The following is a 21,265-nucleotide window of genomic DNA, read 5'->3' on the forward strand; positions in this document are numbered from 1 at the left end:
GGTTGGCTGATCAACTTTACTTATAACTCCTGTGGCCTCTATTGGTTGAGCTCTTGCTCAACCTTATGTCTTAGGGGAATTGGCATCTGGTAGGGTGAGAACAGTACATATGGCTTATCATCTTGTTTGATATTTATTTCATACAAGTACACAAAAGTTTTTGGAATTTTTAACTAGAGTAGGGACCATAGAACATCAACAAAAAGTACTGAAACTACTGCACAATATTAAATCACACAGTAAAACAATAAGAAGTGTTATATCCCCATTGTGCTACCATAATGGAAATGCACAGTAGGGATATAACACTTATTGTTTTACTGTGATTTAATATCATGCACTACTCTAGCTTGTTTCAGTACTATTTAGCAATGTGCTTGGTTCCTATTCTAGTTGAAAATTCCAAATTTTTTGTGTACTTATCTGTTACCTTTTTTTGTAAAATAAAATTACTGGTGAACCCACACATACTGCATCAAAAAAACATGGTGCCGCGCTCCCCAGCTATCAATTATCTGAAAAGTAAGATATCCATTACGGTTCGTTGTCAGCTATGTATGTTCAACCCGTTAGACAGCATCACAAATCAAGAACTATTTGAAAAGCACTTCTGCAATCAAAGTAGCCACTATGAGAAATACGGACAATTTCTGTTATGAAGGAAGCCATCACATGCTACCACCAAATCAATACTGTTCACTGTCAGCAAAGATGAATGGGACACAAAGGAGGACACTGGTAAGTCCATGAAGAATGTATTGTATGTACTCCAGTATGCCAAAAGACACATTTCCGGCTGAAGCAATGTTGAACAGTGAAAAAATCAAGTACATGGCCTTATCGAGTTACGCTTGTCTGAAGGCAGTAGAAAATTCCGTTTAATATTTTTTTAAATAAAAAATCCATAGCGACTTGATGAAAGTGTTTTGGGTTGATCTTAAGGCTTGTTTGGGCTTATTTTTACCTAACCAATATTGCTTCTTCATTATCGTCACGGCAAGGTGAGGCTAGTTTTTGGTGATGCTTTTTCATGGGCCATGCCCACACCTTTGTGGTCCCTACTATACAGTACTATTGTACTGTATGATTCAGCTTTTATTGTTCCTGGCCCTTGAAATAGTTTTGGGAACTGAAGGAATACTACTGGTAGTGTCACCAACAGCATCGACCTTTGTAAGTAGTAATATGCTTATATAACAATATAGCAAAGGTTTTGCTGTATCGTGAGGGTTTTTACAAAAGAATAGTGTTAAAGGTAGGTTTTCAGTGTGCATTCTATTAGAGTTAGTCATTCGTGTAAATAACTCATGGTAGTCGCACGCCCTACTTTCCTTGGCCGTGTGACTCACTACCGTGGGTCTTGATTATCAGGAGGTGCTGGATGCTGTCCAGTTCAAATAAATCTGCTCTCCCAAGGCTGTTGTGTGAGTGGCAAAACGATCAGTGGCTCTTGGGGAGGGATGTATTTCTTCTGATAGTGAGGACAATTCTTCATAAGTAAGTAATCCCTGTTGTATTTTAGTAACACTGCATGGAATTTTGCTGAAAACGTTGTATTCTTCTCCTTCGCATACTCGTTAGCACGAGCCACCCATTTTTTGACTCTTATATCTTAGACTGTGATAGTTCCACAGCCTTGGATTTACTATTGCAAGTTCTTTGGCTAGTTAAGTTTCTCCAGTACAAATCTTGGAACTCCACATCTCTTGCGAGAGCCACCATAAGCAATATTTTCAAAGTTTGATTCATTCATAGACAAACAGTACCAAAATCTCCAATTCAAACTCATTTACAAACCAGTACTATATGTGACCCAGTCTGGGAAAACCGAGCTTATCACCTATTTAAAAGTATCGAGAAATGCCGGTTTTAAGTATTTATTGTGTTGTAGCTCGCCAATGGTTGAAGCTATGTGTACCAAATTTTCACATGTTTTACACCAATTCCTTACCTTCCAGAGCATCCACTGTGCAAGTAGCCAACAACTAAGTTTCCCTCAATTTTAGATAGTTTTTAAACCGAGGTTGACTGTATCAGGCGAGCTGCAAATTGGGTGGGAGGCGGGAGCCCTGGAAGGTGGGCAAGATGGTGTTCAAAAATTGAAAAGGAAGGCCAAGGGATGAATTAGGCCAAGTTTTGGGCCATTGAGGTCTCATAACTGGCTAAAATGGAAGGAAATTCACAGCAGAGGTACTTATTCAACACCACAGAGCTGTACAGCCACATACAGTCATCCCCAGGCTGACCAGAGCTCTATTAAGGCCCCACACCATACATACGGATCGCCACTGGGCTTGGGAAAAGCAGCCAGCAAAACCAGACCACTCAAGTCTAGCTGATTTTGATTGTGGAATTAGATAGTTTATTCATGTAGCTTTGTGTCCTGGGTGAAAAATTGAATCTGCTGACATGGGCGATAAGACCGGTTTTCTCAGACTGGGTCACATATATGCAATGAGACCTCTGAAGCGTTTCCTAGATATTGTATATATGGACTGAACTAGTTGACTCACACAACACTAGTAGTTGTATCATGCTGACACATTCTGCATCTATGCTTTGCCCAAATAATTGTTGTGCTGATCATTCATCATTTAGTAACTGCCAACTTAGCAACTACACTGAGCCTAGCCTAACCTGTAAACCCAAACCCATAATTAAATGCTCCATGTCACTCAATATAACGAGTCAAAGCATCTCGTATCTTTGATGGTTGGGCATCAAAGCCATGAGCAAACCACGTTCCCATGATATTTCCCGGGCAATATGTGAGTTAAACCCAAAATGGTGCCTTTGAACGCCCATGCATGCTAAAGTGGTATATTTCATGTTAACATTCCAGGAACAGTGCAATTTGTGATATGTACACTGGCTTTTCCTTTCGATTTGTGGTATGAAAGTGATACATACTGAGTTGTAGAAATAATTGAGCAGGACTGATAATAATATTGTGATATCTTGCTTTCATAGACCAGAACAGGAGTAATACAGTATTTTTAAAAACTGCGAGAAGAATCAAAGGTATGAATAAATACATAATTCATTTATATTTATTTATTCATTAAAATAGGCAAAAAAATTGGAAAAAGAAGCTTTTAAAGAAAAACACAAAGAAGAATTACAGGTATGAATAAATACAAGTTATTAGCATGTAATCATTTCTTTACTAAATATTAGAAATCTGGAAGCTATGTGTGAAATATGTGACTGAATTTTGGAAAATCATCCTTATGGGCACGCACATTTGGCACATTAAATATTTAGTTCTGAAACACAGCATTATAAGTTAAATTCATAAACATTTAAGGATACAATAAACCATTGATACCATGACAATTTTTAGAAATATTTAAAAAGTGTTTTCTGATGCTAATTAAAAAAAAAATCTAATTGTTTCAGGCATGACCATAAGGGTGATTTTCCAAAATTTGGTCACATATTTGATATTAAAGGTGGTGGCTACATGCACAGAAAAGGTTGTAAAGGAGAGTTATCAATTTAGTAACACTATATCAGCCAATTGCTTTTTTCACATTAGAAAGGCTACATGTGCATTTTCTTCTCAAGTCAACTGTTTTAAGTATAGTATACATGTGTTGGCACTGTTAGCAGTCTGCAAGATTTCATGCAATCTAGTATGCATATTAACTACTACATTCCTTTGACCTTACACTGAATAGTCTACTTAATTGTTAGCATTATTTGTTCATATTCATTGATTTTAAGATGATTGTATGTATGTCATTCAAATTTAGGTCCAGTGCTTAAAAATGCATCCTCAAGAACCTGCAAAGCCCTTAAACATAAACACAAGCAAAAATGCTTCAATAAACCAAATGCTTTAATTACAAATGAAGTGCTTGATTTAATTACTTGAAATTAGGTAACAATTTACATCACCACATTTGTGAACCTAGTGTCTTATGTATTAATTGTCATGTAAGTATTCATTCCTTTAATTTGCCTTCAGTACAACTGAAAAATTTCTTGTTAAATGCCCACTTGTATACATGTAAATGCAAAAAGCCATAGCATCAAAATGCTTTGTCTGATAGCACATTTAATTTTGGCTGTTAAATGTTTAAACTTTTTTTGAGAGCTGGTAGCCTTTGTTCTTTGAAGGCATTTTCATAATATTTAAGAGCTGGCAGCCTTTGTTCTTTGAAACTATTTCCATAAAGTACTTTATTACCAGCACAGACACAATGCTGCACAATAACAAATACTTGTAAGCACTTTAAAGCACCTCAAAATAAGTGCTTATAAGCTCAAGTGCTTGCCTCATGACTGATTTCATTACAGGAGAACCAGAAAAAGGAAGAAGAACACAGAGAACACCAGAGATTACTCAGTATGTTTAACAAGTTAATTAATCATAGGGTATAGCTGTATGCTATAGCAAAACAACTAAAACTAGTATATATATATGTATATATTAAAATGAAGTAGGAATCTAAGCAATAAAAAGTATTGAAACAAGAGATGAATGATGGTATATACATGTATTACAGCATAGCTTGGCCTACTTTGGCAATGAACAAAATATTGTTACCAATGTAGGGATTTTCTCACAGAGCTATTCTGTAATACCATCATTCATTTCTTGTTTCACTACTTTTTATTGCTTGGATCCCTACTTAATTTTGAAATTAACAAGTATAAGGAAAAATTAGGAATTTTAAGTTTGATTGGGGATCATAGAAAAAGTAGGGAAACAAGGGAGGTCACCTACACCTGCAGATATACTAGTGAAATTTCATCCCTAATTCAATCATGTGCTTATACTTACAGTATTTGTGTACTTTTTGTAACATTATTATGACTGGTGAATCCACACATACCACATCAAAAGAAAGGATGGCGCCAGAGATAAAACGTTTGCGTGGACGTGCACACCAACCATCAATTACTGACACACAAGTGAAGTGGTCATTACGCTTTGCTTTCACCTATTTTCAGCCTGTTACACAGTGTTGCAAATAAAGAACATTTTAGAAATGCCTCTGCAATCAATCCAGTCACCATGGAAAATATGGACAATTCCCATAGGGAACCATGCATCGTGCTACGTGAATTGACATTTTAAGCTGTCATCAAAAAGAAATAATCCGTGATGTGTGAATTGTACATACTGCGGTATGCCAAAAGACACATCTTGGGACAAGGCAACATCGAACAGTGAAAATATCAAGCCCGTAGCCATAGTCGTTATCAAGTCATGCTTACCTGAAGGCATCAAGCAGGCAGGCAGGCAGTGCAGGCAGGCAAGGCAGGCAGGCAGGCAGTTAGTCAGTAGAAAATTCCATTTTTAAAAATATTGTAACAATCTATTAAAAGCATATAAGGTCGTACCAAGAGCTCTCTATTATTAACTCTTGATAATAGAGAGGCACTTTTGGGCTTGGTTGTAACTAACCAATACTGCCAAGGTGCCAGGATGGTATCTGGTTTTGGGTGATATTTTTGACCAGATAAACATTATATGAAGTTTCCAATTATTCTTTAAACTTGTGTGTCAATAGTTTTTTTTGTAATATAGTAGGATCTTGATTATCCGAATCTCGATTATCCAAACCCTTGATTATCTGAACGGTATATGTGAACTGCCCTCTACTTTCTATTAGACTAAGTGCATGTTCTATTAGTGTAGTTGAACAGAACTCTGTGTGTAAATGAATGGGCTTCATTTATCTGTTATCTGAATGCATTTACAATTGAACTGGCACACAGGTGTTTGGATAATGGAGGTCCTACTGTAAAATAATTCATTACTGATGAACCATCGCATATCGCATCAAAGGAAAGAATTGCACCAGATACATTATAAACTTTAATTATGTGACTCAGCTATGCAGTAGTAGCTCAAGATAGGGGGCGTGGTACAAAGCCTAGTTTTCTACAGAGCTATAGATCATTGAGGGTGTGATTTCATCATATATGATATTCTTGTATTGACGGAGTGTGTAGGTATAGTAGCACGAGCTAGAAGCTTAACTCTTGGACAAGTAATTGCTTGAATAATGAATATCTTACAGTAGAACTGACTTAATAATACAACATGGGTACAACATTTTATTCAGGTAGATCACATAAGTAATACATTTAGGCAATATAATTACATTGTACATTACATCATTCAATATATTATATTTCTATGATGGCTTTTAGACACAGCATTTATAGCACAATGCCTGTCACTTTTAGGGAGGAACCCTATTAAACCATACAGTAAGTACTGCACTGTTTGATAGTATGTTCATAATTTAACCATCCAGTATCTAAACACTAGTATTAACTCAAGCATCAAATTCATATTATACCTGGATCTGCAAAAACAGACATAATAGCATATTTTCGAATTCTTTAATATAAATTCCTTATCTACATGCCAAACTGGTCAGTGAAGTTTCAACTTCATAAGCTGAGAACTTGGTACTACAAAGTAGTAAGAACAGAAGAACCATTGGGAAAGTACAGTGAATTACAGACGTTTATTAAAACAGATGTAATGTATACGTATATGAATGCAATGATAGCTGAACAGATTTAAAAATTACTTGCACTGTTAATTGAATTTGCCATATATCCATTGCTTGGTAAGTTTATCCCTGTATTCTGTTTTCACCACAGACAATATCAAAATCGATGAACAGATATTGACAGTAGAGCTGGGCGATATCACGGTATTTATTGATATCGGCGATATTCACATTAAACGATATTTATTAAATCATGGACGATATTATTGCGTGCATGAAAATAATAGAATCAATTATAATTGAGCTGGGGAAAATGGCAGAACTCGAAGAAGGTGATGATGAGAGTGACGAAAACACTACCGAAAATTCGTCGAGTGATTTTGAGTTAGTTTCAAAAAAGAACACAAAGGCACTAGTATGGAAGTACTTTGGATTTGAGGTGGACGCAAATGGTCAGCCTCTCTCGATGGAAGCACCAAAATGTCCATTATGCTACAATAATGTAGCGGTGAAAGATTCTAATACCACTAATTTACACAGCCACCTGAAGCATAAACACCCGGAGGAATATTCTTTAGTGCAGCGTGCCAGTGAAAAGGGGCGGAAGAAAGAGAAAGCACCGGATCCGAACCAACCATCGCTCACGGCTACATGGGATAAACAAAAGCTATTATTGACGTCATCTAGGGAGCACAAGGAGTTGACAAAGTCAGTGGCTAACTGCTTAGTAAAGTTCGGCGGTATTGGAAAAATTATACCCGGTTTCGATAGTACTAATGTATCACGATATACCGGTATATCACATAAACTGTATAATTCTACACACATACATGATATGCCTGTAATCTGCACACCCACAGGCCTGCATGGTATCACAAGTAACACTGTATAGTGATTAGTGATATAAAAGTTGTAAAAATTATTGTATAATTTAATGACAGTTGTAAAGGTTGTAAGTAAATGACAGTTGTAAAAGTTATAAGTTGATCATGACAGTTGTAAAAAAGTTGTGATGAGTTCTTATAGTAGTTCATGTAGATGATAGGTAGGTATAGTCAACATCTAGTTAAGGTTTCTGTTCAAAAAAACCAACATGTTTACCTTCTCTGGTTTCAAAAGAGTTCGCTTTTTAGAAACTATGTTGCCGGAACAACTAAAGATTCTCTCTGAAGGTGAGCTGCTAGCACACACACTGAGGTACTTCTGTGCCAGTTTAGCCATGGTGGGAAGTACTACCATGTGAACCTTCCACCATTGCAGAGGATCCATTTCAGCATCTAACATTGGTAACTTTAGATAATCTTCAATTTCCTTTTTTATTTTCTGATCTGGAGTTTGAGGAGTACTGGATGATGATTGTAGTTCAACTGTCTCCTTGAGCCAACTTGAGAGTTTACGTTTCTTGATACTAGGGTCAGATACCACAGATGATGACTGGGAACTAGAAGTTGGTTCAGAAACCCCCTCTTGATCTTCAATCATTTCTGTGCCTTCTCTAGCCAAACGATCCTTTACTAAAGCAAGATCAACTTCATTTTCAATGTACACTCCCTTGAATCTTGGATCAAGGTAAGTGCAGACATTCAACAGCTCGTCAACATCATTATCATCGTACTTGTTCAGTAGGTAATCCAAAACCCTTTGTTTAAGTGAGTTGGTTAAATTAGCATCACCTTCACAGACTTTAAGCACTTTAGATTTCAAAACGTGTAATACAGGTTTGATCGAAGACACTGTAACTTTTTGTTCACCTGACAACATGTCTGTGAAATCATCTAATTGCCCTAGTGCAGCCTTCATTGACTCCAATACTTCTAGATCCTGCCAAGTTGGAATAAGGTGAGCATTCTTACGATCAACTACTAAAACTTGTCGAATGCAAGCTTCTTGCTCAAGAATACGGTCAATCATTTTGATCAAACTTCCCCAACGAGTAGGACAGTCTGTTACCAAAGAATGCTGGGGCACACCAAGATCATTTTGGGCTTTTGTCAAGTCTCGCTTTTTTTTCCAACTGTGGGAAAATGCAGACACTAGCTTTCTACATAGTCCCAAGCAACGTTGAACTCTGGACTCATCTTTTATAGAATTAACAACAGCCAGGTGTAGGTTGTGGCCAAAGCACGATAATTGTGTCCACATAAGTCTTACAGTTGTGGCACATAGTGTATTGCTGCCATTGTCTGTTGTTATACAAACTTGTCGGCCTACTTCTAACTTCCACTGAGCTAGTGTTTCTGTTAGGACTTCACTGAGATTATCAGCATTGTGGTCTTTAGGAACAAACAGTGTTTGAAGGCATCGACTCTGTAGTGTCCAATCATTCGTTATGAAATGCACGGTATAGCTCAAATATGGTTCCATCGTTGAGCTGGACCACATATCTGTGGTGGAAGAAAAGTAATAGGCACTTTGAACTTCCACAGCTACTGTTTCCCTTGTTTTTTCGTACAGTGCTGGAATTGCTACACTGGAAAAATATTTAGCTGAAGGTATCTCATACTTTGAATCCAGGGTATAAGTGAGACGACGAAACCCTTCTTTCTCGACTGTATAAATCGGAAGCATGTCCTTACTGATGCAGTAAGTTATTGAATCTGTTATTTCTCGCCATCGCCTTGTAGTCCTTTCATACTTTTGTGTTTTGGTAAATAACTCAGGGAGCGTAGCTTGGCTGGCATTGGTAGATGACGAAGATGCGGTGGACGATTCTTTCACTTTCTCCCTTTGGGCTTGTAACACTAGAGTGTACTTCGACGGGTGGTGAGTCCTTAAGTGTGAAAGCAAATTTGATGTATTTCCTCCACTTGCTCGCACGTTGCCGTTACACTGGCGGCACACCGTCACACCATCGTCAATAATCTTCCCTTCGCTATCTGCACAGAGGCCGAAATAATCCCAAACGGGTGACACAACTTTCTTCTTTGGCACGATTGTACACGACGAGTCGGCCATGTTTGTTCAATAAAAACTGCTGACAATAACTCACGTGATATTATTAAACGCATGCGCGATATTTCGATATTCTAGTAAACACTACCGGTGTGCAACTGATATCGAAATCAAATAAATATACCGGTATACCGTTGAAGCCTACTGCTTAGCCAAAGATATGCTACCTTTGTCCACAGTAGATAAACCTGGTTTTCGGGCAATGTTGTACAAGTTTAATCCAAGGTTCCAGCTACCTACTCGGAAGCATTTCACAAAAGTAGCAATACCATCGTTAGTGTCACAGGTTCGAGATAAAATTGAAGGGCTAATTGCTGGCAGAGAGTTGGAATACTTTTCAACTACAACTGACCTCTGGACATCAGTTTCAGGAGACCCATACATTACTTTATCTTGTCACTTCATTGATAGCAACTGGGTGATCAAGACCTATTGTTTACAAACACACTACTTACTTGAAGACCACACTGCCATTAATATTTCAGAAGTGCTTGCTGAAACCTTACAACATTGAAAACTAGAAGAGAGCAGGTTGGTTGGGATTACTACAGACAGTGGCTCAAATGTTAAGGCAGCCTGCGAGATCCTTGGGTGGCTATGACTAAGTTGTTTTGGACACAACTTGAATTTGGCAGTTAATAAAGGCCTAAATGATTCCCGTGTCCAACGAGCATTGAGAGCATGCAGAAGTATGGTTGCAGCCTTCTCTCATAGCTGGAAAAAGAAACGAGACTTGGAAATTGCACAAGGGCAGAAGAACCTTCCAATTCACCAACTCAAACTAGACGTTGTAACACGCTGGGGGTCTGCGTACGATATGGTGGAGAGAGTGCTTGAACAGATTGAAGCCATTAGGATTGTTCTTGGTGCTGACAGGAGCTCATCACATTTGATTCCTACTTGGAAGGACTGTGATGTTCTACAGGCTGTTGCTACAGCACTTAAACCTCTGAAGGAGATGACTGATGCCCTGTCAGCAGAGAAGTGTCCTACCATATCAGCTGTAAAGCCACTGTTAAATCATCTCTCCACAGAAGTATTGGTTGATAAGGAAGATGATGTTGAGTTAGCAAAAGAAATAAAAGAAAGGATTAGAGTGGATATGGAGATGAGATATGTTGAGCCTGCACTGGATGCAGGTGTGGACCACCTCTTACAGCTTTCTTGTTTTTTGGATCCGAGATTTAAATTGGCATATGTTAAAGATAGAGTAAAAGTTTGGGAAGATGTGGAAAAACAAATGCTTGAGTACTTTTCTAGTGAACGAATCACCACCGAGTCAACTGATGAGGATACTACTACTGATCAGCCTCCAGCCAAGAAAGCCAAAGGCTTGAGCAAGATACTTGGTCGGTGCCTTGGTCATAGTTCAGCTGCCCCTTCAACACCTCAAGAGAAAGTGAAGCAACAACTTGATCAGTATTTGTCACATCCTCACTTTGATGCTGAAGAGTGTCCACTTGAGTGGTGGAGAAATGAATCAAGTTGATACTCTCTGGTTGCTCAACTAGCAAGAAGGTATCTGAGTGTGTATGCTACAAGTGTTCCAGCTGAACGGGTTTTTAGCTGTGGAGGGAACATCGTATCTGACAAAAGGTCATGCCTTAAACCAGACAAAGTGGACAGTTTAGTGTTTCTAGCACTAAATATGAAAGACTAACATTACTTGAGTAACATGACATACATTACAGACTACAGTACAATAGTTTGATTTTGTACACTTGTAGTAGCCACTATAGCTGTGGACTCTGTGTAGTACATATCAGTAGCAGTCTTGAGCACCTACATAAAAAATAACAGATTTATTTGAAATAATACAATATCGTGATATTTAGTAATATCGTTGCTCATAATTGGTGATATATCGTTGGTGTAAAATTCTTGATATCGCCCAGCTCTAATTGACAGGATACAATCATTCCACTGTGCCATCAAAAATGCTCTTTTTTCAGTGTACTACAATAAAATTGTCGAGGGCATTGATTAACTCTTAGTTATAGTAAGTCCATCGAGGTTTTTATTGCATCATTCTAACACCTCCTCCTCAGACATTTATACTTTGAAGATGCTATTTGGAGTGTCTTACTGTTTTAGAAAATGGTCTGCCAGCAGTGAAAAAGACATTGTAGCTATGCGTCATGCCATTGCTAGTGACGGTGCCATGCACAAGGCTGCATGGGAAAGCTATATGATAGCTTACTTTCCTCTCAAGGCTTAGTCACTGAAACGGCACTTTTATTAGTGATACACACTGCTATCAACAAGAATTGGTTTAAGTAAGAGAAAACTGTGAAAAATTAAGGACAATAGCTACTGTAAGGTTGTACCAGATGGTTGACTAGACACCGGAGTATATCCTTGCAACTATTCAAGGAAAGTCTATACCACGAAGGAGAATTAACGGATTGGCATCACCGTGCCTCATGTAAACGAAGTGAAAGCAGAGAAAGACAGCTATCAAAATTACTGTGACTGTATAATGGCGCTGGCTTGTCAAGTCGCACGGCAACACAGCCCATTTTCTAGGAAATTAAGACACCAATACCTGCCTTAGCACTCCAGTTAACTCTCTGGCACCGGAATAGGGTGGTGAAGAACATGTCGGTTTGGTTGTGCTATTGCTTTGTTGACAATATTTCAGCGGTTAACAATAGTTCTTGGTGTGGATGACTAATTAGCTAACATGGTTAGTCGCGAGTTCTCTTATTAATTGTGGTGGAGCCTCTTTGGGAATAAAAAAACTTCTATTTTAATCAAACTTCAAAGCATTGCTAACATACCATTTTCTAATGTAGTAGTTTTTAGGACTGATGTAATGTTTATGCTTAGAAGTATCACATTGTCTGTGTAACTATTTTAGGTAATGTATTAATGAAAATGTAAATGGCGTGTGCATGTTAGTGTGCTAGACCAGTGTTAATTGAGGTGATAATAGCAGAAGATAGGTGCAGCTTTCTGTATAATATCTGAGAATCAATCATTATTACTATGCAGCTAATTTTCTTCCTACGTACATTGCTGGTGCTGTAACCAGGTTGCCTTACAGACATCCATTTTCTAACCCATAACTCAGATGTCATGGTACTGTAGTGTTGATAAAAGGTACCTCGTAAAACAAGCAGACGATTCTAGTGGATCATTGTAAAACTGAAGAATATTATGCTGTAGTGATAGAAAAAATTGCCTTTTCCTGTGATTTTATAAGTCGCAACTGCCCCCACTATTTAATCCAGCAGCAGTGCATCCGCCTACCTCTACAGAAAGTGCAACAGTTCCAGCAGTATCCCAGTCACACGTCAGTACAACAGAAACCTCAAATACTTGTCCAGATGTTCAACACACAGATCAGCCATGACCTCATGTGGATCATGAGGTGAGTGTACGCACCAGCGTTGAAACCGGGTCGGGTCATCCGGGTCAACCAGGTCACATTTCCTCCAGGTCATCCAGGTCCGACCCGGTTTACTAATTATCCAGGTCTGACCCGGATTGGATCACGTGAGAAACGAAATTGTTCCATTTGACGACGTGAAAACTTATAAGTGCTATTGCGTAGCTCTTTCGTGAGCCACGCCCACTTATTGCGTTACCAACATATGCTCAGCTACGCCCATTTATTAGTAAGTGCAGCATGTAGCATGAAACTTAGGGTATCTATGGCTATTGTCAGTAGGTGATGACCTTTTTTTTTTTTCTTTTTTTTTTTTTTTTTGGTCTTCAACCTACAGCTAGGCTGAAGTTGCAATATTTACTCAACACAAATCGAACGCTCAAAACGTAGTCTCGCTCGTTCACTCGAGACTAGCCGAAATATAGCTCTTATCGCACACCTCGGCTTTAATTAATCTGGGTCACATCCGGGTCAAATCCGGGTCAGTGGGTCATCCGGATCCGCAGTAGTGACCCGGTTTCAACGTTGGTACGCACAGATCACCCTAGTACAAACAATGGACATTGTGTTAGCCAACTTCCTACACTCATATTTTTCAGAAGACCCATTAACTTGGCAAAACTTTTGGGACTCATTCAAACCTGCTGTAAACTTTAATGCCAGTTTACCAGGGTCCAGAAATTCAATTATCTTAGGGCACAACTGTAGGGTAATGCAACATGATTAGTGGCAGAATTTCCTCTCACGGGTTATAATTGTACTCACTCAGTTACATTGCTGAAACAAAGGTATCGGCAGCCATACAAGCTAATTAATGTCCACATGCAGGTTTTTTAAAAACTTCGTACCCCTGTGAACACACTCTCTGGTCTGCAAACATTTTATGACTCAATAAAAGTCACATACATAGCTTGACAAAGTCCCTAGAGTCATACATTGCACTGCTTATCACAATTATGCTTGGAAAACTACCCAGTGATATTAGAAGGAATCTTGTCAGAGGTCGTAGCAATATAGGGTGGACCCTTAGAAGTAGCATACTAAAATAAATTCATATTTAGACAAGAATCTACTGAAGTAAATCTAATCACACAGACACAACTTCAATTACAATGGTTTCACTTCACTGGCTTCTGGCATCACTTATCTCACACAGCAGATACATAGAAGCCCATGAGTTATGTTTACTATAAAAAACAATGCTTTCTCAGTGTGGTTATAAACCCACAAGAGCATACTGCAATTGTTAAATGAGACAAGCTCTGCTACAACTGCTTAGGCTACCACAAGGTTGTCATTTGCAACTCTAAGTTTAAATGTAGAACTTGTGAACATAAACACCACACTAGCTTGTGCACTAATTCAGGTCCACCGAGTGACACTAAAAATAATCCAGAAGATTCAACGTAAACAACAGAGTTATTCACCCCAACAGATTCAGAGTCAGACCCTCCCTCACAAACTAGCTTTTGTCTTTGAAGACAGCTGTAGCTATGGTCAGCTCTCCAAATGTTACAACAGAAGGGACATCATCTTTGATGAGGGTACACAAAGATTATTTGTTATGCAAGAATTAGCTACAAAACTGAACTTTCAACCTTATGGCAGAGATAATATATGCCTGGCTTCATTTATGTAGTTCCAAATTGTCTGCACACAGAGGTCTATATATATGAAATGCACACACTAATCTCTGTGCTAGTTGTACCCAGAATTGCTCCACCTATACAGAATTTATTGCATACAAACCTCAAACACCTTTCCCACGTAACGGAAATTGGACTGGTTCATCCAGTTACAGATGACAAGAATTTTGAACTGTCTATCCTAATAGGTGCAGACTATTTAGACATTTGTAGAAGACCATGTTATTAGGGGAAGGGGCCAACTGCTGTAGCATCCAAGTTAGGATGCTTGTTGTCTAGACCACTGCCTGGGATGCACTCTCAGACTTTTTTCCATGTATCTGTACAATTGCCAGCAGAAATACTTAACACTGAACTGTTCTGGAACATCGAGTCAGCTGGAACACAACCAACAGTGGAAGACCCTAATAACTTTCTTGAGTCATATATGAACACCAAAATCACTTGTCAACAAGATGGCTCATACAACTTGAAATTTCCTTGTAAGGAAAACCACCCTCCACTACCCACGTACTATAATGTCCACAACAGAAGTACATGATCATTGGCAAGAAGACTTGCACAAACTCCAGTAACTCTCAAGATTTATGGTGATACAATATCTAATCCAAAACAGCAAAACTGTAAAATAAGGGTACAACCCCCAAAAATCCATGGTGAAAAGAGATGTGAAATCCAAGTTGGTGGCCAAGAAATGGCTGTGATGGTAGGTAAATGACAAAAATTTTAATAATGACAATTCAGGTGAATTTGTTTAGTGAAACTTGGAGGAGGCAGTACAAATTCACCTTAATTGTTGTTATGAAATTTTTGCCATTTACTTATCATCACAGCTATTTCTTGGCTGCCAATTTGGATTTCACATCTTTTTTTACCATGGCATTTTGGGGGCCGCACCCTTTTTTTACAGTTTGGTTGTTTGGGATTAGATATCAATTCTTTTTGTATTTGTATTCTCCAAAGCAGGCCATAGGCCAGCTTTGGGGTTTCCTTTTACCAGTCTTTTCTTTACTACAGGAAGGAGAAACAAGATGCAAAGGATTAATTTTAAACATGCCTTTTTTATAATTGTACAAATTTTAGATAAATGAACTTTTTTCAACAGCGGCCAACAGGATGTAACTATCCAACTTGTTACAATTTTGGACAGTTAATTAATCCTTGTTACAAATTGCTATGTAACTAGTTATATATTATTGTAATTACTTTAATCTACTACATAACTTAGTTACAAAGTAGCTGAACCCTCTGAAGGGTGACTTGTTTGTAGCTGAACTCTCTACTGGGTGACCTGCTTGTAGCTGAACTCTCTACTGGGTGACTTGTTCATAGCTGAACTATCTACAGGTGACTTATTTGTAACTGAATTATCTACTAGGTGGCTGAATTCTTTACTAGATGACTTGTTTGTAGCTGAACTCTTTACTGGTGCCTTTTTGTAGCTGAACTCTCTACCGAATGAATTGTTTGTAGCTGAACTCTCTAGTCTACAGGTAACCTGTTTGTACTGAACTCTCTAAAAGGGGGTTTGTTTGTAACTAAACTCCCTACAGAGTAACTAATTTGTAGCTGAACTCTTTACAGCGTGAATTTTTGTAGCTGAACTCTCTACTGTATGACTTTTTGTAGCTGAACCCTCTACAGGTAACTTGTTTGTAGTTGAATTCTGACTTGCTTGTAGCTGAACTCTAAAGGATGGCCTATTTGCAGCTGAACTTGTAATTTGTTTGTAGCTAAATTCTCTACAGGTAACTTCTTTGTAACTGAATTCTTTACTGGGTGACTTGCTTGTAGCTGAACTCTGTACAAGCTTGTTTTGCAGCTGAACTCTCCACAGGGTGATTGTTTATAGCTGAACTCTCTACCAGTTACTTATTTCTAGTTGAATTCTCTACGAATCTACAGGGTGGCTTATTTGTAGCTGAAATCTCCACAGGGTGATCTGTTTGAAGCTGAACTCTCTACAAGGTGGTTTGTTTGTATAGAATTTGCTTTTAGTTGAACTGATTTGTTTGTACGTGAACTCTCTACTGGGTGACCTGTTTGTAGCTGAACTCTACACAGGGTGATTTGTTTGTAAGTGAACTCTCTACTGGGCGACCTGTTGGTAGATGGACTCACTACTGGGTGACCTGAACTATCTACAGGTGACTTGTTTCTAGCTGAATTCTTACCAAGTGACTAGCTTGTAGTTGAACTCACTTGTTTGTAGCTGAACTCTCCACAGGACTTGTTTGCAGGTGAGCTCTACAGGTGACTTCTGTTTGGCTGATCTCTCTACAGGTGGCTTATTTGTAGCTAAACTCTCCACATGTTGATTTGCTTGTAGCTGATCTATCCACAGGATAATTTGTTTGTATCTGAGTTCTCTATTGGGTCTGGCTTGTAGCTGAACTCTTTGTAGAGCTACTTGTTTGTAGCTGAACTCTCCACAGGGTGATTTGTTTTTAGCTGAGCTCTCCTACAGTGTGACTTGTTTGTAGCTGAACTCTCCACTGGAAGATCTGTTTGTAGCTGAACTCTCTAAAGGTGACTTGTTTCTTCCGGTGGCTTTTTGTATCTGAGGTCTCCACAGGGTGATTTGCTTGTAGCTGATCGGGTGGCTTTTGTAGCTGAATACTCCACAGATGATTTGTTTGTAGCTGATCTCTCTACAGGGTGGCTTTTTGGAGCTGAATATTTCACTGGGTGATTTGCTTGTTGCTGAGCTCTCTACAGGCTGAACTCTCTACTGGGTACTTGTTTTAGCTGAACTCTCTACTGGGTGACTTGTTACGTAGCTAAATGCTCTAATAGTGTAACTTACTAACAATGCTGTATATGCTCTAATAGGGTGACTGTACTATTGGAGTATCAACTTCTAACAAGTATCAACTTGTTTCTTGGATAAATACCCATTTTGAAGGAATAGAGTGTTGCATGGGCGATATAGAGACAAAGGTCACGTGTAGAATGAGCTGTACAGGGCACCAAAGGTCAATCTGAAATGAGTCCACCTCTTAAAATTTCATGTTATTAGGTGTACCAATTATGTGGAAAGTTTCATGCTTTTATCACAAAGTGCATAATTTTTCTGCTATGCTACTCTACTAGTTATTTGTAACAAAGTTATATACTGTAAACTTAGGCTTGCACTAATTATGTCCAGTTTTTACAGATATGTCACATTTCATATAACTAAAAGCCTTCACATTGTGAACCTGAAAGCATTTCATTGGGATTCGAATTTAAATGAAATGCATACAATAAAGATAGTTTTCAAATGATACAGCTGCATCATTTGCCCCTGCATCATTTGCCTATATTCTGGAAATTTGCAGATGTGTATATATATATTTTACATTCTTTTTGTATCAGCACGCACATGTATCTACATGCATACATGTACATAATGTGTTACTTCCTATTTAGGGCTTGAAAAAATGGCATATTCTCTTGCTCTAAAGAAGGGAAAAGCTAAGGCTTTGGGAATCAGACTTCTACTGTTTGGTCCAGAATTTGTTGGAAAAACGTGCTTGGCTGCAACACTTGTTGGCAAACCTTTCCAAGAGGAGAGAGCGACAGAAGGAGCAGACCTACACATTTGCAATGCAATCAGCTGGAAAGAAATTTCAGACCAGGAAATGTCACAATGTCTCCAAGATAAATATTTAAGTGACTTGAAATCATCAGCCACTTGTAAAGAAATAGTGAAACATGTCGAAATATCTCTTCCTTCTCCTGTTACCAAGCCCACATCAATGCCTAAGTTTGTGAAGAAAGTTTTCAAATTGGCTACACCTACCAAAGATAGTGGAACAAGTAACATTCCTACTCAGAGTCAAGCAAGTAGTGCTGCTCTAATTGATGATTCTGAAATAACCAAAGCTAAACATGCACCAACTTTTGATGGTAATGAAGGAATAATAGTAACCCTCCTCGACTTTGCTGGCCAAGTGATTTATCACAGTACCCACTCTGTGTTTATCAGAAAGGAGAATGTAATCATGGTAGTGTTCAATGCTTCACGACAGCTGTCAACCAATGTGAAGGTTCGATCAAGCACACTTCGAAACAATCCAATGACCAACTCTGAGAGTGTCCATTTTTGGATGAAAACAATCCACTCCATCTGTCATGAACCAGGTGATGAAAATGATATGGCCACATTGCTTCCAGCTATTTTGCTTGTTGCCACACATATTGATCTGCTTGGAGATTTGGCAGAAGTAGTAAAAGAGCAAATTGTTCAGCAGCTTTTTGAGGAACTGAAAGGCAAACCATATGCAGAACACCTTGCAGGTCATCATAATGGTCTCTTGAATGCTCTACGAAAATACTGCATCTTCATCAGCAACAAAAAGAGAGATACCAGCACAATCAGTCAAATACAGTGTGCTGTGGTTGATTTGGCAACCCCAATTCTTTCAAAGGAGCATCCTGTGGTTTTTCTAAAAATTGAAAGAAGGCTGTTGTCCATTGACAAAGGAGTAATTACCACAGATGAGTTTCATGCAATCAGTAAGGAGTGTGGCTTTCCTGCAGAAATTGAAAGTGAAGAATTCCTTGGAATACTGGAAAATTTCCATCATCGTGGAATTATTTTGTATTTTTCCACTATTAAAAGTTTGAAGAGACTTATTGTCATCTCACCGCATTGGCTTACAAAACTTTTTTCTTATTTGCTGTTTGCTCATCCTTACCAGGTCAAAGGTGGAAACCATGACAAGGATTTTGAGATGTTAATCAAAAAAGGCATTCTGCTTGGAAGCTTTTTGTCTTACATGCTGGATCTCTTTAATAAATCTGAAAAGGCAGTTGATTTTAGCATTGCTCAGGTGGAAGCTGTAGACCTGATGAAAAAGTTTGGCTTTGCAGCTCAAATCAGTAGCAATACCTATTTTCTTGAAGAAAAGTATGACTTTACTCGGGAAGATGAACTGTATATAGTTCCATCAATGTTGCCAGAGGGTGAAGGTACTACTGACAAGCAAATACCAAATGAAGAAGATTTAGATGCCCGGATAGTTTATTTCTATTTCCCTGATGAGTTTGTTGCACCAGTAATCTACAACCATATGGTGTCCATGTGCATTAACAGAAATGAAGACAAGAAGGAAGATTTGATGTGGTAAGGTTTTAGTTTGTATTTTAATCTATTACCATATACATTGTTAAAAAATTGAGGCACAATTTTTTGCACTTATGCAACATGTTATATTATATCTAATCCAAAACAGCCAAGCTGTAAAAAAGAGTGCGGCCCTCAAAAAGGCTATGGTGAAAAAATATGTGAAATCCAAGGTGGCAGCCAAGAAATGGCTGTGATGGTAGGTTAATGGTAAAAATTTTAATAATAACAATTCAGGTGAATTTTGTGCTGTTTGGTCTTGGCACCAAATTCACCTGAATTGTCGTTATTAAAATTTTTACCATTACCCTACCATCACAGCTATTTCTTGGCCGCCACCTTGGATTTCACATCATTTTTCACCATAGCCTTTTTGAGGGCCGCACTCTTTTTTACAGCTTGGCTGTTTTGGATTAGATTTCACTTCTTTTTGTATTTGTATAACCTATCTTTTTTTCTTTACCACAGGAAGAAGAAAAGATGAAGCAGACGTTAAATGCTTTAAATATTTCTGATTTTATCAGTAAATGTACAAATTATATATATAATGCATGTATTTATTACACAACTTTCTACATGGCAGTTTCTTTGTAACTGAACACTCTTCAAGGTAACTTTTTCTAGCTGATCTCTGTACAGGGTGAATTGTTTGTAGCTGAACTATCTACAAGGTAACTTCTTCTAGCTGCTCTCCCTACAGGGTGATTTGTTTATAGCTGAACTATCTACAAGGTAACTTCTTCTAGCTGATCTCTCTACAGGGTGATTTGTTTGCAGCTGAACTCTTTACATGATGGTTTCTTTGTAGCTGAACTCTCTACAAGGTGACTTCTTCTAGCTGAATTCTCTACAGTGTGGCTAGAAGTCACCTTGTAGAGAGTTCAGCTACAAAGAAACCATCATGTAGAGAGTTCAGCTACAAAGAAATCACCCTGTAGGGAGTTCAGCTACAAAGAAATCACCCTGTAGAGAGTTCAGCTAAGAAAAGTTCACACTGTAGAGAGTTCAGCTAGAAGAAGTCACCTTGTAGAGAGTTCAGCTACAAAGAAACCATCATGTAGAGAGTTCAGCTACAAAGAAATCACCCTGTAGAGAGTTCAGCTACGAAAAGTTCACACTGTAGAGAGTTCAGCTAGAACTGACTAGCTGATCCCTCTACAGGATGATATGCTTGTAGCTGAACTCTCTACAAGTGATTTGTTTGCAGCTAAACTCTCTACACGATGGTTTCTTTGTAGTTGAACTCTCTACAAGGTAACTTCTTCTAGCTGATCCCTCTACAGGGCGATTTGTTTGTAGTTGAATGCTCTACAGGGTGATTTGTTTGAGGCTGAACTCTCTACATGGTGGTTTCTTTGTAGCTGAACTCTCTACAAGGTGATTTCTTCTAGCTGAACTCTCTACACAGTGATTTGTTTGCAGCTGAACTCTCTACATGACGGTTTCTTTGTAGTTGAACTCTCTACAAGTTGAATTCTTCTAGCTGAACTCTCTACAGGGTGATCTTCTTGTAGCTGAACTCTCTACATGATGGTTTCTTTGTAGCTGAACTCTCTACAAGGTAAATTCTTCTAGCTGAACTCTCTACAGGATAATTTGTTTGCAGCTGAACTCTCTGCATGATGGTGTCTTTGTAGCTGAACTGTCTAGCTGATCTCTCTACAGGGTAACTTGTTTGTAACTGAAC

General features: G+C 38.4%; 1 protein-coding gene across 2 annotated transcripts in view; it reads left to right on the forward strand.

Moving 5' to 3' along the window:
- LOC136265226 (uncharacterized) overlaps window positions 1-21,265 on the forward strand; it is a 93,956-nt gene that overhangs the window by 65,961 nt on the left and 6,730 nt on the right. For both annotated transcript variants that reach the window (XM_066060082.1, XM_066060083.1), the window contains exons 7-8: window positions 4,303-4,351; window positions 17,880-19,578. In XM_066060082.1, coding sequence (XP_065916154.1) covers window positions 4,303-4,351; window positions 17,880-19,578 — 1,748 coding nt within the window. The remainder of the gene's footprint in view (window positions 1-4,302; window positions 4,352-17,879; window positions 19,579-21,265) is intronic.

The sequence above is a fragment of the Dysidea avara genome, chromosome 8 (genome assembly GCF_963678975.1).
Source record: "Dysidea avara chromosome 8, odDysAvar1.4, whole genome shotgun sequence".
In the NCBI taxonomy this organism is placed as follows: domain Eukaryota; kingdom Metazoa; phylum Porifera; class Demospongiae; order Dictyoceratida; family Dysideidae; genus Dysidea; species Dysidea avara.